The 12012-nt window shown below is 43.8% G+C and overlaps 2 protein-coding genes across 5 annotated transcripts in view; both read left to right on the top strand.

Moving 5' to 3' along the window:
• Window positions 1-1203: 1203 nt before the first annotated feature.
• The window catches only part of PHF20 (PHD finger protein 20), a 153219-nt gene continuing 142410 nt past the window's right edge, over window positions 1204-12012 (top strand). For all 4 annotated transcript variants that reach the window (XM_026656850.1, XM_026656848.1, XM_026656849.1 and 1 more), the window contains exon 1: window positions 1204-1302. The gene's annotated coding sequence lies outside the window, so the exon portion shown is untranslated. The remainder of the gene's footprint in view (window positions 1303-12012) is intronic.
• On the top strand, window positions 9678-10575 carry LOC112113600 (RNA-binding protein 12). Its single transcript, XM_026656763.1, is given in 7 exon segments — window positions 9678-9761; window positions 9977-10243; window positions 10245-10318; window positions 10320-10350; window positions 10352-10414; window positions 10416-10451; window positions 10453-10575. Coding segments are annotated over 7 exon segments (678 nt in total).

The following is a 12012-nucleotide window of genomic DNA, read 5'->3' as shown; positions in this document are numbered from 1 at the left end:
CTGTTCTGTCCTTCGGATATATTTTGTACCCTGGAATGATTGTGTTCCATTGACTGTCCTCAGTCCACCAGGTTTCTGTGGTGCCTATTCTCTTGATGCACACATCTAGGCCCTGTCCAATTCTTGTTGTTTCTTTCCACATAGTATTTCTAAAATTCTGCCTTTTCTGTCTGTGCAGCCAACCGAGGCTCTTATTCAGGCCTCATTATCTAATGTCCTGATTATTGTAATTTCTTCCTGGTTGAAGACTATTCAAATCACTGCTGATGGGATTATGTTCCTTGCTCCATGCACCGACCATGTCATCCCCCTTTTAATGTGTTCCACTGGGTTCCCCTCCTCCACTACTTCAAACTTAAGCACCTCGTCTTTACCTTTAAGGCCTTTCGCCATGTAGGGCGACCCTATCTGACAGATCAACTAACTTATTGAGCCTTTGACCCCTTTGCTCTGCTAATTACAGCCTCAGCAACATTTCTTGTTCATTTTTTTAGCTGTCTTCGTCCAACCTACTCTCACTTTGTCTTTTTTGTCCATTTGCTGTGCCCTAACACCTAGATTGTGAAATAATAAGAGTATGAGTGGGAATTTATCGACAACAGGAAAAACCCAAAGGATGGTGGGTGGAAGGAGTCTTTTGGGTCAGTGCCTTTATGGTGCAGGTGGGGACGCTGGGGCCTGTGTCTCATGCACTTAGAAGTCCCAGGGGCTGTAGGGTCTGTCTTCAGGGAATGTGGGGTGCTGATGTGTTGGGCCCATGTGTTTGGGGTACAAGGTGGCTCTTAGGCCAATCTCTTTGGGGTGACAAGCAAGGGAAACAGGACTGTCAGGCTTGTGGCAGCAGGGAGTGGGAGTGTTTTGGGCTACTGATGCTGGTACTGGGTGGGACTATGCCAGCTGCCTTTCTGGATGCAGAAGTACCTCTGGGAGTAGCAGGAACCCCACAGAAGGGAGGGACCGTACCTAACACGTGCCCAAAAGGGAGGGAAAAGGAGACCTGTGTGAGTGTTCCGCCCCGCCCCTTCCTGCCCGCAACACAGGCCCCGCCCCTTCACCTGCGCCTCCCCAAGTCCCCGCCCCTTCTTCGGAACCACTCTCTCTACCCCGCCCCCTCCCCTCTGCCTAGTGGCCACGCCCCCTTCCCTGAGATCCCGCGCCAGCCCCCTTCATCCTCGCGGCGGCGCGTCAGCCGCGGCGGCCATTTTGTGGCGCTGCTCGGTCGGTGGCGCTGGGCTTGCGCGGGGAGCGGGGCCCGGGCGGCGATTAGCTCCTTTCTAACCCTTTTCCCGTACAGATTCCTCGGTAAGAAACCGGCAGCGTCCGGGCCGGCCCCGCCCCGCCCCTCAGCGGCCCCCTCCCCGCGCGGCTGGGCCCTGTCTCGGGGGGAGGCCGGGCCCGCCACGGAACGTGTCCTCCCAGCCGCACAAAGGGGGGAGGGGCAGGGACTGGGCTGAGGAGGCCCCGAGGCCTGGGCGGCTCCTGCCCCTGCCCGGGGCGCGGGCCCCAGCGTGCCCGTGTCTGCGCCCGCCCTTGCAGGGCTCCGTTGTCGCCCGGGGCCGTGGGGACGGAGCCTGGCCCCTGCGCCTCTGAGCTGCGCGGCTCGGAGCGGCCCATGTGGGGTAGGTGAGTATTTGCGCCCTGCAGCTCAGGCGCTGGCGGGGCCCGCGCGGCGCGAGGCGAGCGGGCCCGGAAGGGTCTCCGGGGCCCCCCCGGCTTAGCCCGCGGAGACGCCCAGCGCCGCTCGTGGTGCAGCCGCCCTCCACTAGCACCTGTGGCCGCCGCGGGTCAAGGCGGCGCGCTCGGGTGGGCGTGGAGTGCCCGTGGTCGCGGAGCCGTGTTTTCTTCTCGCAGACAGCCCGGCGGCTTCCGCCCCTTTGTGCTCTGCGCTGTTGAATGTGAGTCCCGGCGCGGGGCTTTGGCTCCAGGGGCCTCGGAGCGGAGGATGGGAAACAGGAGTGAGCGGGATACAGACTCGCCTTTAACGTGCCAGCGTCTCGGGGCGCTTTGCGGACATGAGTGATGGCTCCCTCGGTGCGTGCAACGAGTGTTCTGCTGCGACAGTGACAACAAATTAACGTCAAGCTTGTATGCCTTTGGGAGGGGGCAGAAATAAAAGCAATGGCACTATTAGGTTGTGATGTTGATGTTTGTACCCTCATAGGCCCGCTGGATACAAGGTGCACACCACTTCTTACTTGGTGAGCTGACTGCAGCATTTGTGGCAATCAAATTCTCCTTCTCTGTGGTTCACATTATCACATTGTTTCACTAGTAGGTGTGTGTCAGAGGATCCTGACACGCCTTAGCTCTAATTCATTCTGATTTGAATAGACCCACTTCTCAATAATAGCAAATACAACAAACAGCCTCTTTTAGACTGACTGGTTTTCGGAGATTTTAGTGGATATGGGATAGTTGTGGGCATCTTTCAGTGGGGGTGCCTGTAGGCTGTCTCTCTACTGTACTTTTGTTAGCATTGTTACCTTTACAAGAAACCTTTTGCTCTTTCCACTTTGAGGTGAGACATCAAAGTGAGTGTGTGGCTTTGGTGAAACAGGAAGTTGTTCTGGAAAGGTTATAAAATGTCTACCCCTTCTTAAGGAGAAGAAGGCAAAAAAAATTAATAGGAAACTTGTTTATCACAAAAATAAGGAATATGACTTTTTGAAAGATGTTTACAAAAACTGGCATTTACTTTAATCACTAACCTGCTAATAGTTGGTTCGCTAGCTGGCTACCACTTCAGCTTTGCATAGGGTTGGTAAAAATAAAGAAAATGGGCTTTACAATAAGTCCACAGAAAAATGCATTTAGTTATGTTTAAAGGGGAGAAAGCTCAGACATATTTGTTGTACAGTATTACTTACAGTTCCTGGAATTGAGTATTGCTCCACCTCCTACTTCAGACTAATAGGTAAAGTGGGTCTGTACTGAGTTCTCAATGCTAGAGAGCCTGGGTTCAAATCATTGCTTATATCCCCACCCAAAAAAGGTTGGATTACAGACACACTGGGACATCTGGCAGAATTGAATCTGTTCAAGAAAGACTAGAAACACAGGTAGTTAGGTCAGAATTGAAGTGTATTAGCTTTCCCATACAGCATTACCATCTATCAATCTAATCTAATCTAATTTCATTTCACTATGGGGAGTTTTGCGAACCAGCTTGACCATGGAAAAGTAGCTCTATGTCCCCAAATTAATATGTGCAGCATTAAATGTTATGCAGATCCTGAAAAATAATTTGAATTTGTGTATAGAAATCACAACACTGATCCAAAATAAAGGGATACTGGGTAGATTCAAACAGGATCTTTTAAAAATCCATGTTCTAGATGGTTTGGGGTGGTATGTGAAGTTTTGCAGAACATGTCTCTGTCATGCCAGAGGTATTACCTCAACATATTTTTATTAGTCTCTTAGTTTCTGGATAATTGTACAAAAGTTCACAACTAGAAAGTTTTTGAGAAATGTTTTGGGTGATCTGGGATTCTTTTAGTGAAATGTTGCTTGTGGACAAAAGATCTGTTCTAAATCTGTACTTTAAATAACTGTGTTCTGGTGCAAAAGTGGTCAAGTTGTTGCATCTTTTTGTGTGTGTTGTACATAGCTGTTTGGAAGCATAGAGCAAAGTCCTCCTGATTTGGGGTTGTCTGCTGTTAAAAGAATCTTCATTTAAAAAAAAAAAAAGTGTTGGTTCTCTTCTGGAGATGGGTGTATTGGTCAATTTAATCCAAAATCTAATTTGTGGGAGTTCAGTTTACATTCCCTCTGCTCTACCCTCTTTTAAATTCTGTTGTTCATCATGCCTTGTTTTCTGAAGGACCTTTTGACTGTCTTTATCTTAAGCAGGCTGATAGTGTATTGTTCTGGATTATAAGCAATTGGTTTTCTTTAAAAACCAGTTTGTGGATGAATGTAGACCGGGGGTCGGCAACCTTTCAGAAGTGGTGTGCCGAGTCTTCATTTATTCACTCTATTTTAAGGTTTTGCATGCCAGTAATACATTTTAACTTTTTTAGAAGGTCTCTTTCTATAAGTCTATAATACATACAACAATAGTTTAGTTATATAAAGTAAATAAGGTTTTTAAAATGTTTAAGAAGCTTCATTTAAAATTAAATTAAAATGCAGAGCCCCCCTGGACCGGTGGCCAGGACCTGGGGAGTGAGAGTGCCACTGAAAATCAGCTCGCGTGCCGCCTTTGGCACGCGTGCCATAGGTTGCCTACCCCTGTTATAGGGCATTCCAAGACTACACAGTTTTACTGAACACCAGTTATCGAGCAGTCGGTGGAAGGAAGAGGATACAAACTACTTGAAAACTTGCAGTTAAAGTAGCTAGGCAGGGTAGCTGTGCTGATTGATGAGGGTGTCCTTGGACTCCTGCTAGGCTTCATCTGCACCCTTTCCAACATTCGCTGAAGTCAGTATTCCAGTCCTCAGTCCCATATGGACAAGGATCTCTTTGTTCTTGGCAGCATCCTTTCCTCTATGAGGTGGTGGATAAACCTGCAAAGGGGTGCCCTTTCACTTGCCTTTTTTCTTCAGCGATACAGGTAACCAATGTTACCACATAAGGATGGAGATTACACTTTGATCATTTTGCACACTCAAGGTCTGGGGTCTCGAGTCAGCTCTTCACATAAATATATTAAAGCACAGGACAGTCTTGCCTACAAATTTCTTTCCTTTACTGAAGTGTCAGTATTCAGATACAATACATAGATCTTGATCTTCCCTCCCCTTTGTGTCAGGAAGCAATCAAATTTTGAAGCTGATGGTGTTATTTGATGCTAAACATGACAGCCCTTCACAGACATCAGAGTGAGCAATAGCCCAGCAGATTACTGCATCAGGCAGTACACAGCTCATCATGTGTGGTCCATGGAGGATTCTCTGAAAATCCTTTTCTGTAGGTGAGGTAGTCTTATTCTGGTTGGTGGTAAAACAAGTGCTGCCTATTCTGCCCCAGAGGAAGGGGGAAGAAATCTAGGTTCTCTCCCAGATGCCTTTCTTGGTCAGGTCTTGTGTGACTTCCCCACTGGCTCCTCTCATCCTCCGTTATCAGAAAGATGAGACAAATTACAGCCACAGTGACTTTCACAGCTTCTTCTTTGGTGAGAGAGTTCTGGGTCATGGATCTGCTACATCTAGCTCGCTGTATGACCTGTCTCACTCCTGAACATCCCAGATGTTCTGTCTCAAAATCAGGGGAGGATCCATCACCCCAGGTCTCTGTATCTGACAAATGGAAGTTGACTGGCTGAGCATAATACTGAGAGAAGCTGCTCTGCAGAAATACAGAACATTCTCCTACAAGTAGGAAACCACTTACTAGATCTCTCTCTAGGATGATGTGGAAAGATCTTCTACCTTGGCCACTTAACAAGGGCTTGGTTCACTGAAAACTCCTGTCTCCAAAATTCTGGACTCAGTAAAATTTTCAGAAGTGACTAAGTGACTAAAGCTCCTGAATGTCTGTCACTTTTGAACATGGAAGTTGGTATAAAATTTTCAGAAGTGCCTATCTCCTACACTTCAAACAAATGCACCTTTACTGTCAAGTCAGTGAGTCTGTCTAGCTGCCATATCTGTCTGTCATCAATTTGTAGAAGCCCAAACAGTGACACTTCAAATGTAATCTTTAATTGGTGATCGCTTTAGCAGATGAGATCTATGAGACAGTGGGAGCGAAGTATATGGGGGACTGAAATAGGGAGTTGCTGCAGGAAGGGGAAAGAAGAATTGCTTTAAGAAGAGTTAACTGCTGCTGTACAAATTCTATTTACATGGACTGAAACACTGGACGATTTAAACAGGTATTTAGAATCCAGAGTATGTTAGAACAGATTAGATTAAAGGGGTGTCAAACTCATTGTGGGGAAAAGAGCCAAATTCCATTTTAAAAGTATAGATCAGGGTATAAGTTTAAGACCCTGCACTCCTGTTTAGTACACAGCAGAATTTTAACTAGTAACAATGAGAGGGTTGCACAGAGATCAAGGGTGGAAGATAGGTATTCTATAGTAATTAAGCTTTTAGTTAACTCTTCCAAAGCTCTTCTGAAGTGGTTGGCTCACCAACTGAGAGGCAGTGTGGACAAAACCACTTCTGTTTGTTAAAGGATAAAGTAATTAGTGTAAGACTTCTGATATTTAAAGACATACAAATAAAAAAATAAAGGTATATACATGGTATGTCTTTTAACAAGGATTGCACTGAACAGTTACTAAGCCTCAATATTTACAGAGCTTTCACATTTAAAAGTTGGGAGTTCCTGAAGGTGTTGGCTGTATTATTTGGGGACTAAAAGTTATTCCTTTAGGTAACTGTTTTTCAGAACTTTAAAATACCTTTGTTATAGCACTGATGACTTTTTTCCCCTTCCTGTAGTCATAGGTTAAACATTTGGAATGTTTTCAACTATATAAGCAACAGGTCTTTTCTAGGTGAGTATTCTAATCAGATAAGTTCAGCTCTTTTAAAACAATTCAGTAGTACTGCTCTTAAATTTCAGAATTATTATAAATACTTACTCTTTTTATAGTCTTACCATAAAAGATCTGTCAGTTAATGTTTCTCCCAAATCAAACAAATAATGTTGGCATTCTTAAAATGAAGTATACATATGTTTCAGATGCAGATTTGCTTTTGTAGACATCATGGCAGTTTGAATAATACAGAAGTAGCAGTTAACTTATTCATAGTATGTTCTAACGCTTCTATTTAGAAAAAAAAATTTCACCTAGCTCATATTATTCTTGGTAAAATTGAACAAGCAAGCTTGATTTTAAGGATTTCTGCTTTGCATTTTTAATTCACACTCACATTGTGGGACTTCTAGAAAGTATTGACATAAGATTAGAACAAGTAACTTTAATTTAGCCAAACATTTAATATATCTCTGAAAAGATTTTAAAACAAAATTCCTTTTAAATCACTCTTTGCAATTCAAGGCGAGGAGGATTTCTTTTGTTTTTGAATTCCTCTTGTTTGATGGATTATATCTCCTGTTCCTTAGTCTTCACTTCCAGATTGGTCCCAGTCTCTGCATTCATAGTTCTTTAGTGTCCTTCCCTCCCCCATCAGGGTAAGAGGCAGGGAGGGGAAGGAAGAGGCTGACTTCCCCACAAATATCCTGTAGTTTAGGGAAGGTCCACTGACCTGGGAGCCAGGGGACCATGAATTCTGGTCTCTCACCTGATTTCTGTTCATATTTCTGGAAACTGGAGTCCTTTATTGAGCAGGCGCTCATACCTTGTTCTAAAACAGTGGTTCCCAAACTGGGGTTCACGAAATGTTACAGGGGGTTCTCGGGGGAAAAAATTCCCTAATGGCAGACAGAGCTGTCCCTAGGGACCCCGGGCAGCACGGACCAACAGCCCAGAGCCCCTGGACTTCCCAGAGCTAAGCTGATCAAAGCAAGCCAATCTATCACACTGAGGAGATTTAAACTTCAAGACTCCTTATAAGAAATGGAAAGGGAGGTAGATATTTTTTGCTGTTGTTAAAATGAAATAGGCAGCTAGTATTGTTTTTAACATTATTATGAAGAACAAGTTTAAGCTTTGTTGTAACGTGTGTTGTTTGCCTGATCTGCTCAAGACCTGAATGCTTGTATAAGAGGAACTCTTTGAGTTGGCTTCTTAGATACCTTCATGCTGTTTCACATCTGATACTTCTTGATGAAACATAAGAGCCTTGTCTTTTATAACAAGCTTATTCAAAGTGATACAAGCTATGAAAGTGAGATCTTGAAAGAGTGTTGCCGTTTTCAGAATATAATAAAAATACTGTAATGATAAATAATAATAAATAGTGTGTAATAAGCATGTCATAAAAACAAATTTTATATTTTCAAGATCACTGCTTTTATAATTTATGCTCAGGTAAAGGAGAAAATCCCTGGAAATATTCTTTTTTTAGGAGGGGGTTCTTGAGACTTGACATTTTGGTGAAAGGGGTTCACAGATTGTTAAAGTTTGGGAACCACTGTTCTAGAAGCACTGGCAGATAAAATCATTTTTCCTCATTACACAAGCAGGTTAACAGAGAGTTCACGTTGTCTGTGATAAGCAGGATAGTAAGCAGGTTCCAAATACAATAGATCCAAATCTTACTCACTGAGACTCACTGCCTCTCAGAATGAACGTGCCAAATCTATGGATTTAGCTATCCTGTCTATAACCACTAGATAACATCTTCCTTCCAGATCCTGGAATAGATACCCAGAATTAATGATATCAACATCCTATGCTATTTAGCAAATAATTGCGTAACTCCCAGGCAAAATATGTGGCATCCTGTTCTAGTGACTAGCTCACGTAGCGGATAACAATAGATTAATGGTTTTTTAAAGCCGTTAGTGACTATTGTGATCATCTAGTCTGACTTTCTGCATAGGACAGGTGAGAAAATTTCCCGAAGTTATTACTGCATCAAACCAATACTTGCTGTTTGGACAGTGTTCATCTTTTTGAGATGAACTGATGGGGAGTCCATCATATGCTTGGTAGTTTATTCAGATAGTTAATTATCCTTATTACTGGTTTGAGTTTTTCTTGTTACTGCTTTAGCTCAAGTGGTAGATGTCTTGATTGGGGATTTGAAGATACAGGGTTCAAACCTCACTGATACCTGTATTCATTTTCTTCAAAAACAAAGAAACCCTGGTTTAATAAATCGCATGGTGACAAAACATGCTTCAGTTTATGGCACATCGTGCAATAAGAGGTGTGCTTCATGCCGGCAGGGACAAGGGACACAGCCAGCAAAATCTGTCTGCTGGAGCACAGGCACACACCCGGCTGTTGCAGCTACCCCTGGGTGTAGTCCATTTCAAGAAGTGCATAAGAAGCTGTGGAGTGTTTTGGGAAGCGAGTGACATTGCAGGCTTCCCCTACTGTGATTACCTGCCACCATTCCTTCCATCGTATCTTTCTTGAAGATTATTCCATCTCTATGCGTGATGTGACCAAAGTACATAAATGTGTACCTATTGATTTCTGATGTCAGCTTCTCTCCATTAATACTTCTAACACAATTGTTTGTCTTTTCCATCCAGAAGATAAGATACTCAAGTCTTTGCTAGCACCACATCTCAAAGACTTCAGTTTTTCTCTTGTCAGCAGCATTAGTTTCCAGGATTCACATCCATAAGTTGCTATGGAAAAAATTAAGGTTTTCACCAGTCTAACCTTCATACGTTTTGAGATGCCACACTTTTGCAAGGGAGGCAATGGCTGGGTGAGCCATCCCTAGTCATCTTCTGATGCAACCCTAACTGTCACTAAATAAAAATTTTGTTTTGTTAATAAACTGCTCTAGAGTTGCAAAGTGCATTTGGAGGCATAATATTTAACATACTTTAAGGTAACATTTTCACAAGCACCGATATGATTTAGGAGCTTAAGTTCAACTGGCTTTCAATGGGTGTCTAAATCACTCTTGATAATGGTACTAGGGAGCCTATGTTATGTGCATGTGAAAATTTTACACTTAATTGTCACGAGGTCTTTAGGATTGTAAACATTAGGTGGTGTCTGTAGGTAAATACATTGTGTCATAAATAGTTGTCTGATATAGAAGTTGCCTCTTCTCATCTGCAGATGAGATTTCAGCACAGCATGGCTGTGGTTATCCATTTGCGTGGTCTTCTGATTGTGGCGGGGGACCATGGACATTCACCACTTTTTGCCACTGAGGAAGATGCAAGATGTGTTTATGGTGGGCACAGGTGGTACCATTAAAGAGTCAAAAGTAACTCTTGCTGAGTTGTATGACAAATGCAAAACATGATAGAACTGCCAATTCAGATATGCCACCAGCAGGTCTGACCACCACCTAGTTCTGTGTCAGTGCGAGGGTAAACTTATCTACTGTAGTATCAACTTCTAACAGTCCTCGGTTTAGCAGCTGCAGCTACTTCTGTGCATGAAGGCAACCAAAACATAACCTACATTCTCTATGGCCAGCATGCGAAATGCATTCCGAATCCTGGTGCTGCCTTTGCTAGCCCCCCATTTAACTCAATTATGCTTAGTACAGTATCCTCAGTGAACACAGTACCACCTTCGCCAGTGCCTGGTATGCCATCTTTGCCACCAATGCCTTCTATTCCCCCTAAACCTGTCCCATGTCCTGTATTTGCCCTGCTTCTTGTTCCTCCATTTCCCCTGGTGCATTCTGTACCATCAGTGATACCAGGAATGTCTTCTGTGAAACCTCCAGCTGTAGCACCTTTTACGTACTGGAATAAATGGGTCTGGAATAGCAGTGAATATGAACAACCGTTTGAATCCAGTGTTTGTCTCTCAATAATCCTATAAAGCCTCAGATGAATTCTCAAAAGTAGTGCGAAACCCCTTCCTATCACTTTTTTTTTTTTTTTAAATGTCAGTGTTCATGGAATACCCCTTTTCTGCAGTGAAATCTGATATGAAAAGGTTCTTTTCATGGGCTCTGAGTTGATGCGGTACATATGCAGATGCAGTACATAGACTGAAACAATGGAAATGGATCCGATGAAGGGCTTCTTAACACAAACCTTAGTTTGTGGCAAACTGGGGTATGACTACTCCTCACTAGCCTGCTCGCAGACTAACTATACATGTGAACCCTACTCATGCACATTAGCAGCTAGTTCTGTGTACTTATTTGCAGACCAAATTGGAAGTAGTGGTTTTCCTGGTTCAGGTATTGGTGCTCCAGGGTTTGGAAGTGGTCCTAGTAAACCGAGTGGAATATGAAGTGTTGGAGGTGGATCTCAGAACTCTGGGAATGGGCCTAGTTAAGAGATCTCCTTGCTTTGATAGTGGTGTTAAGAATTTAAGTGCGCCCCAGGGCTTTTGGGAAGCCAGAGTCAACTGTCATTAAAGTGCAAAGTATGCCATTTAGTGTGTCCGTGGATGAAATTCTTGATTTCTTTTATGATTACAAAGTGACACCGGGCTTGGTCTTACTAAAATACCATGAAAAAAGCATGCCTGTGGGAATAGCAGTAGTTGCATTTGAGTCTTATAGTGAAATAATGTCAGCTGTTCTAAGTGACGGGCCTATAGGCTTAAAAGTCAAACTTATTTTAGAGATGCTGTCCACGTAAAGAATGTCATGTTGCTATTCATAATGATGTGACTAATACATTCAGATTGGTTTTTATTGTATTTCCAGATTAGAACCTGTGAATTGCTTAAATCATAAATGTTTGTTTTGATAACTGAGGCCACTGGTTGAGCTCAGGACAGGGCGATGCTTTTAGTGATAACCAAGTAGTAACCTGTGTTGGGCCTTGCAGGTGAAGAAGGTCAAACCTTGTTTTGCACACTCACTGGCTGGATCTTTGTGCTGCCTCGGGGCCTTTTTGTGAGGAGATAGTACTGATTGGTCCCAGACCCAGTACGCACAAGGGAGCTGGAGCCATATCAGAGTACCACTTCCACCGTCAGATGTGTCCATGTTTGTCCTCCACATATGTTCTGCAGGGCCAGGCACCAGAATATGGGTTACCACAGGGGGCAGATTGGGGATGCTGCTCACCCCCAAGAGCAGTCCAGAAATCTACTCCGCCTTCTATTTGCTCAGTGCAGCTGAGGACAGTGACCAGCTTGGGGAATACTCTGTAGGCATTGACAGTGACCAGCAAGAAGCATGGGGCTCCCTCCACGCTGAGGATGGAGGCAGTGAGTGGTTGGTGGCATGTTGCAAATGGGGCTTCTGCCTATATCATTGTACTGCATGTTGGGGGCTGGGTGGGAGTGGCTCTCTTATACTAGTAGAAAACTTTTCTTGAAATGCCCAAACCTGCTAATGCAGCTGGCGACTCCCTCATCTGAGGGACTCCAGGGAACACCACTCTTGTTAATTGCAGCCCTGTAAATTGCTGTAAATGTGTATAGTTGTAACACGCATGCATGTTTATGCAGATGTGCGGCTGCTCTGACATACAGTAATTCTTAACAAGTGAAATGTTAATATGAAGTTAGGAATTTATAATAAAAGCATTTGAGGTTAT

Source organism: Terrapene carolina, unplaced genomic scaffold (assembly GCF_002925995.2).
Source record: "Terrapene carolina triunguis isolate 2854851 unplaced genomic scaffold, T_m_triunguis-2.0 Scaffold233, whole genome shotgun sequence".
Taxonomy (NCBI): domain Eukaryota; kingdom Metazoa; phylum Chordata; order Testudines; family Emydidae; genus Terrapene; species Terrapene triunguis.
This window is presented reverse-complemented; position numbering and strand designations above follow the sequence as displayed.